Source organism: Corvus brachyrhynchos, unplaced genomic scaffold, assembly GCF_000691975.1.
Source record: "Corvus brachyrhynchos isolate BGI_N302 unplaced genomic scaffold, ASM69197v1 scaffold84, whole genome shotgun sequence".
NCBI lineage: Eukaryota > Metazoa > Chordata > Aves > Passeriformes > Corvidae > Corvus > Corvus brachyrhynchos.
The window spans coordinates 1,699,153-1,707,212 of record NW_008237434.1 but is presented as its reverse complement, the minus strand read 5'-3'; the positions used below and the strand labels follow the sequence as shown (position 1 = coordinate 1,707,212).

The 8,060-nt window shown below is 39.8% G+C and overlaps 1 protein-coding gene across 1 annotated transcript in view; it reads left to right on the top strand.

Moving 5' to 3' along the window:
• Positions 1-3,402, top strand: part of IL6 (interleukin 6) — a 3,928-nt gene extending 526 nt beyond the window's left edge. The window contains exons 2-4 of the mRNA XM_017731167.1: positions 3-271; positions 484-630; positions 2,750-3,402. Of these exons, the coding sequence (XP_017586656.1) occupies positions 3-271; positions 484-630; positions 2,750-2,941 (608 nt within the window). The 3' untranslated portion in view covers positions 2,942-3,402. The remainder of the gene's footprint in view (positions 1-2; positions 272-483; positions 631-2,749) is intronic.
• Positions 3,403-8,060: the final 4,658 nt, after the last annotated feature.

The window sequence follows — 8,060 nt, the reverse complement described above, 5'->3', positions numbered from 1 at the left end:
AGCCTGCTGCTGGCTCGGCTGCTGCACGCCCGGGCGGCACAGCTGCAGGACGAGGTGGGTACGGCCGCACCGCGGGCTCGCACACGCTCACACGCCCGGCCCGGCCGCGGCTGCCTCCTGCCAAGGTGCGACCAAACCTCTCCGTGTCTCTCCCCAGGTGTGCGAGAAGTTCACCATCTGCCCGAACAGCATGGAAATGCTCCTCCACAACAACCTCAGCCTCCCCAAGGTGACGAAGGAAGATGGGTGTCTGCTCGCCGGCTTCGATGAGGCAAGGAACCTTTCTGGTCTAATCCTGTATTCTTGGGACAGGTTATGCTTGCTCAAAAGAACTGTGGAAGTTGACCTAAAGATCTGTGCCGGCTCCGGCTGGCGTTGGCCAGACCTCCACACTACATAAGCATCATCTTCTAACCTGCACACAGCATTGAGATCAAGGCACTTCGAATTCTAAGTGACTTTCTCACCTTTCTCTCATTGCAGGATAAATGCTTGAGAACAATCTCCAGCGGGCTTTATACATTTCAGACATACCTCAAATACGTACAAGAAACTTTTATTAGTGAAAACCAAAATGTTGAATCGCTATCCTATAGTACAGAGCGCCTGGCACGTACCATAAGGCAGATGGTGAGTTGGTTTTAAATTCATTCTGATAATTTTGGGGGCTTAATACTGATGTGAAGTCAGAAATAGAGGATGCTATGCTTCAGTTCCTTAAAAAAACCAGGTGACAGTTCCTTATGCTCAGATCTTACCCTCATGACTCAGAGATTTTACAAAGTTTTGTTTCCTTCTCTTAGAGAAACAACTCTTCTTCCTACTTTCTGCTGTTTCTTCTAATTTCCAAACCGACCAAATGCATCATTGTTTTAACAATAAATATATTAAACTGGCTGATAGAAATAAGATTTCTCAGGGTGCTTGTTTCTAATTGTGGAACTGCAATTCAGCCTGTACCTCCTAATGTTGGAACCCAGTGAGAAGTAGAAGTCAGTAAATTTTTTTAAAAGCCCACATTTAAAAAACATGTATATTTTTACAATATTAATGATCTTTAAAACTCTCTAACACATAAGCCAAGCTGTATGGTATATTGAGATATCAGTATTGCTGTCAATACACCAGACAGCTCCCTACTGAAAAACACGTATTTTGCTTGTAAAAAATCTGTCATAAAAATACCCATTTCTCTTTTGATTTGGTAAACTAAAATGCTATTAATTTCTGACAAACATTTTTCATGTTCTGGAGAGCTTTGAAAGATCACAGTTCAAAAATTCACTCAATCCCTATAGTATTTGCCCATATTAATAATCCTTAATATGAACACTCCCTTTTGTCTTTGGGTAAACCATTTGCCTGATTAAAAACCACCCAGGTAAGGACTGCAGAAGTCTTCGGCATTATTTCCTTCAAGGTAGTTTTTGGCATGTGAAAAGACTATTGTGTTTGCCATACCTTTCCTAACATATTTACTTATGCCCATCATCCAGCTGAGAATAATAGTCCTAAGACAGCAACTGATTACTGGCTTCCAGTTGATACACAAGTTTGCAGAAAGTTTGTTTCATAACTGAGACTAGGTTCTTTGGGTTAAGTTTGCAGGTTTTTTGTGGGGGTTTAGATTTTTTTTTTAATCAAGGTAATCCAAACAGGCAGAATTAAACACAGTGATGAAAAGCAAAACCTGTACTTGTAGAAACTATGGGGTTTTTGAGAGAAAGCCTTGATCTTCAGGCTGGAAATTTTTCTTTGTGAGAGAAAAATCTGCTATTTAAGGCAAGGGCAACAAAGCCAGAATCCATCACTTATGGTTAGATAGATCCACAAGCAGTCTAGATATCCAGATAGACTTTTACAGAGCACAACAAGAAGCTGGGCATACAAGTAAAAGGGGGTGTGATCAGAACCCACTCCCAAGTAGTATCGATAGAAAGAATATTTATCTCTTATATTTCACTAAAAAGATGTTCCAGAAGGAGGTTTGCATGTTTTTGTCACTTTTTAAAGGGTAGGAGAGATCCTAAACACAGGATTAAGCAGATACTTGGTAGAACTTTGGACTCCAAATCACCTAAAACAGCTCTATGATTTGGGTGTGTAACTCCTATTTTCAGAAGTCCCAGTTCTTGGGACAAGTTCTCCAAAGGCCTTTAGGTACTGGGTGCACAGTTCTGTGAGTCAGCATTAGATAAATAACTCCTTTTACTCATCTTTTAGTTACACTCTCAAGTATCAGTGAAAGTTGGTGGCACTTAGTCTCACATGTGACTAAATGCCTGGAAAGTAAGAATGAGGCAGCTAAACAAGTCTGACATCTTTGGAAACTGTTAATCTACTACAAAATGTGAGAGTACTCCAGTGTCAGCCGAACACCTTATGACTCAGGATGGAGCAGGTACAGGTTAGGACAAACCACGATCAGCACGTCCCCACCTAACCAACCACGTGACTGCCAGAGAGCAGGAGGGGTGTACTGATCTGCTCAGAGCCTGTTGGACCGAGACGCCCAGAACAAACAGTATAGCCCAGGGACACCTACACAGCAATTATAGCAGGCATCAGCACTACTCACACCTCTCCACAGAAGCAGGGCTGGAGGGAAGCACAGGTCCCAGGCAGGGCTGCTGTCTGCAGTACAGAAAGGCTGGATATGCAGCAGGCTGGGAACATACAAATCAATGCTCTCCAACAGGCTCAGTTACAGTGTTTTAACCAAGGCCCCCCAATATTGTCTTTCTCACAGGTGATCAATCCCGAAGAAGTGATCATCCCAGATGCAGCTACCCAGGAATCCCTTCACACAAAGCTGAAGTCCATTAAGGCCTGGACAGAGAAAATCACCATCCAGCTCATCCTCCGAGATTTTACTTCATTTATGGAGAAGACAGTGAGGGCTGTGCGCTATTTGCAGAACACCAGGAGTTTCCGTGCTTGAATGTTTTAGTTCAGGCACAATCCTTTTGTTACAAATCTGCCATGTGGCAGACGACAGTGTTGTTCTGTTTTAAGAACCAGAAACAGTAACAATGGTTTGCATCTATATACATTCCCATTTCCTCCTAGGAACTTATTTATTGTATTTAAAATATTTATTAGTTTTTAATATTTCTTATTTATATTTTCAATATTTAGAAAAAATTTAAACACAGGACATATTTTATTTCCTAATGGTACTGTTCAGAATATAAACTTATTTAATATGTATTCAACAAAAAAACATTTTCAGAACCCAGAAAAATTGCTGTATAACTTATGTTTTTATAAATTTGAGAGATGGTATTTATGACTTACTTGCATTTTTAGAGCAAATAAAAGCTGATTTTTAAAAAAAGCTTGTATAACCTGGGTGAACTTTAAATAAGACTAAGGCACTCTATTATATCCAGTTTTTAATAACTGCAATTATCAGAATAAGCACTTTCAAGAATTTATCTGTATAATTAGGCCAGGTATCTATATAGCAGATATGCACACACATACAGACAACTTGATTACCACATAATTCTTGAAATGGGATATGAAGGAACCAGATGCACTGAAAATGACACTTAAGAATGAACAAGTTCCTGAGAAACAAATCCATCAATGCTCCTGAGAAACAAACGGACATGTCCCTTATACTTAATAAGGAACACCCTATAAAACTGTTTGTAAGGATCTTCTTACAACTCAAATAATCTTTTTTAAACAAATAAAGGGGTGAGACAACCACATTAACCACTCTGACCTGAATACTATCTTTTGATTAGTTTTTTTGGTATCATCCAGGGGAATTTTCCAACTTTCCTTAAACATTTCTGGCCCCTACCCCAAGAAGCAGAAAAATAAAATCTAGGTTATTTCCTTAAGCAATATAAATCAACATATGGCTGCTGAGCAATGCAGCAACATGCATTTGTCTTTTATATTTCACTAGTATGGACAAGCAACATACCATGAATGCATATTCTTGAGTACTGTATTAAAAAAAAAAAAACAAAACAACCAGAACAGGACTTAAGACTGAGTACCAAACCACTGAAACTTTCCTTGGCTGCATCATTTGCAGCACTGTAGCTGTGCAGGTACCTCATAAACCCAAACTCAGAGGAATTCACAGACCACACCGGGGATGCAGGCAGCAGAAGTCCCTCAAGCTTTGTCCCTAAAATTGGTAAAATATTAATTATCCTCACTTTTTCTTCTGGCACAGTGGGGAAGATGCGGAGATGAAAGGCAGGCCTTGGAATGTGGATGTCAGTAAACTCTCCTCTTCCTCTGACTGATCTGATTGTCCACATATGCATTCCACCACTGGGGATGCCAAAAGAGTGACCAGTCCACCCACTGCTCACATCTCAGATGCTCAAAACAAACCAAACCACTGCTTTGCCCAATATGGTAAAACTGCCATCTCAAGCTGAGCAACATCTGGAGAAGGAATGAGGAGATCTCAAGGAGACCTTTAAAGATGCCTGTGGTGAATGCGTTTTCTAAGAGCACATAAGATCCTACTTTAACTGTGCTGGCACATGCTCCAGGAAACATAGGAAAGCCTGGTTTAGCTTTTTCACTGCTCACATTCACAGGGATTTTCTTTTAGTGACCATTTGGTTAGAGAACTTTATTATGCCAATAACAGCTATAAGACCCAAAGTGGATCCCACACTGGACCTAATTACTATGTGAGAACACAGAGCAGGGGGAAAAAAAAAAAAAGACTGACCAAAAGGAAAAGCATCTCCTGGTTTCACTTCTCCCAGTAGAGTGGCTGAGATCACCGTTAGTTACTATGTACACTGCATCTAAACAAACTCACACTGATCTCCTGAAATGCCAAAAATCGTGTAAGAATTGGAGTGCTGAAATCCCTTGCAACTGACAGACAAGCACTGACAGTTCCACCAGCACCCTTTAGCTGATAGCTGCCCCAGGCTGTCTGCAATTCTAGTAAACATGTAAATGTTGCTACATTTTAGGGTGCAGAAGATGAGCAAAGACTACCATTTGTTGGGTAGGGAGGTCAACTTTCAAGTCCTTCCTGGAACAAAGTTATCGCTGATGGTGCCACTGAGCTGCCATTATTTCACCTGTGTGTCCTCCACAGCCACCCACAGTTCTCAGGGTCCTTCAATGCAGCAGCTGCCTTGCTGGCCATCAATCTCCTGTCACAGTGGCAACTTCAGGGACTGCTCCCAGGATCAGCACCACTTGCTGAAACCAACACTCACTGGTGCTTCTGGCACACAAATATTTGCAGTGGGGAATTCAGATGAAGTCAGAGGAGACCTAAACACTGCTGAGCATGATACAGGGCCTCTCAAATGAATCAATTTATCATCCTTTTTCCAGTTTGCTGTGTAGAAAGCATTTTACACCAGTAAACACACAAAGGCATTTATTTTAGTTGGCAGACCAGCACAAACACATAAAAAAACCAGAACAATATTAAAAGTGAGCAGTCCTAACTACACTCAGCAACAATACCTCAACACTTCCATTGAAGAGAGCTCTTCCTAACTAACAGCCAACTCACTGAGCAAAGAAAACTCAAAAAACCAAAACAACAACAAAACACCCCCCCTAACACAACCCAAACAAAAAAAGACCTGCTAATAATTACCTTAATAGGAAATTACCCACCAAAGCAGCATTTTGGCTGCTGCTGTACAGGACCAGCCTCGCCCTGCACATCCCAGCTAGCCTTTCTCCACATTTCCATTCATCCTTAGTTGTTAACACCACACTGAGATTTTGGAATGCTTAACAGATAACCAGCTCCCTTCATCCTGCTTTTGAATTCCCAAAGAAGGAAGAAGGTAAAGCTATGTTGAAAAGCATGCATACATTACACAGTATGCAAGAAAAGCCCACAGTATTCAGAAAGTGTTTAAGATGAGAAACAAAATATCCCTAAGAGCAGCTGCCATAATACCAGAATGCTGGACAAGAGAGAAAAAAAACCAAAACAACCCCCCAAAAAACCAAAAAGACAGAATGCAAGCTAGTATTAAAGTAATCTAATAAAAAAGTAGGAGGGGTTTTTTTTAAGTGATAGTCTCTGAAGTACCATTTTTCTATTTTTTAACCACACTTTATTGTGTAAGAAATTTCTAAAAAAAAAAAAAAAAAGTGGAAAACATTTCAGCCTGACTGACTTCCCAGGCTGCAGTACCATCCCCTACCCAGCACTGGTGTAAACACTAAAACTGCACTGGTGTAAACACTAAGTTTGGAAAAAATTTAGAAAGAACAACAGCTACTTGAAAGAGACTGCCTGCATCTCTAGTGCCTCCACAGATTTTATTAACAGCTGATGGTGAGATTAGCAAAACCACACTGATGCTACAAGATATGGAAGAGTTACACCACCAGTAAAGCATGGAAGCAGCATCACTTTTCAGCAGTAATGAGCCATTAGGTTGGCTTAGCTTGATGGGAAACTTCCCCTATGTTTGCCACTGTTATTTGTAAATAATAATCTTTTCTAATTTCAATTTAAAAGATAAAATGATGGACAGGTAAGTATGCAGTAGTATCCATCAAAGACACCACAGTCAAGATGTGTTGGCAAATATATATATATATATATATTTATATGTATATATTTATATAACAGTAAACTTTGTGACTAAGTCCTTGCTTTTCAAGTCAAATGATTAGATAACAATTTCTGATCTCTCTCAGTGAATTTCTTTCCTCTTCTTCATAAGAGGAAAACCAAAACCCACCCACCTCCTTGTTCCCAAAAAAATGCAACCTCTGCAGGCTTCAACCCTGAAGTGCTACTTCTTCCATGAATTACTATCAACCAATTTCTGTAATCTAAACATATTTAACCGAGTCCTGGTATATTTTCAAGACTGACTTTGGCAGTCATCAGAAAACACTCCACAGAAATTCTGCAGTCTGGATTTCTATTCGGTGACCAGAATTTAAGATTCAATCTTTCCTGAGAAAATCTGTTTTAAAAAAACAAACATTCACCTTCAGAATCAAAACACTGAGATTTGATTTGCCCTTCCATGTAATTTTCCACATAGCAGATAAACATTCCCTCCATCTAACTCATCCTCTAATCCTGAATTAACTTAAGCATAACCAAGAAACAATGTATGTATCCCACAAGCTTAACCAAGAAATGGCTATTGCATCACACATCATCATGGAAAAGTATTTAGAAATTGCAATTAAGTGGTTATTTGTAAAAATTAAATTACTCATATGACATTTAACAGGATGTGGTCTCTCCTCCTGTGGTGAAAACAGATGTAATGAGCTTTAATTTCCAAATATCATCAGTATCATCATAGCTTAAATTCCAAGCCTGTAACAAAATACTTCCAAAAATATCCAAGGTATATATACTTTGATGTAGCAATTTTTCTGATAAAAAACCATTATGTCAGGTCTCTGTTTCATTTACCACACAATGCAAGAAGATGAGATCTTAAGCAGCTCTTTGTCACCTACAGCCATTTTGGAAGACAGCTGTACAAAGTAGCAAAGGACAGCTTTTATACTTCACCAACATGGGCCTGTTGCAACAAAATTCTGAACATTGATTTGATCTGCACAGTTTACGTGTTTTAATGTTATAGTTCAGCTAATAGGAGCTTTGCTGATGAATTCATCCAAGGAAAAAATAAAATCACACAGCCTCTGTTTTATAACTGTGGTGAGATACAGCACAGTTACTTTGTACCAGCCATGTCTACACCAGGAATTTGTAGCAGAATTAAAAACCTGTTACAAACTCCCTATCACCTTAATTTTGCCTCGCAACTGGCCAGGCCTTGAAGAGCTTATGGAGCACACAAGTAGGTTTCTTTGTAGATTAAATTATTAAGAACAAAATTATACTGAAAGCCAGACTTTTTTCCCTTTAGTGATGACACTAAACTGACCATTCTTTTTATACCCTGCTACCAGGAGATCCACAGTCCATACACCAAGACCAAGAAAACCACCAAACTCTCAAGACTCCCCCTTGGTCCCTTGCATAACTGGTTGACACCAGGTACAACAGGCTCCAGTGACAGCTGGCATTTCCCTGACACTAAGGCAATCACAGG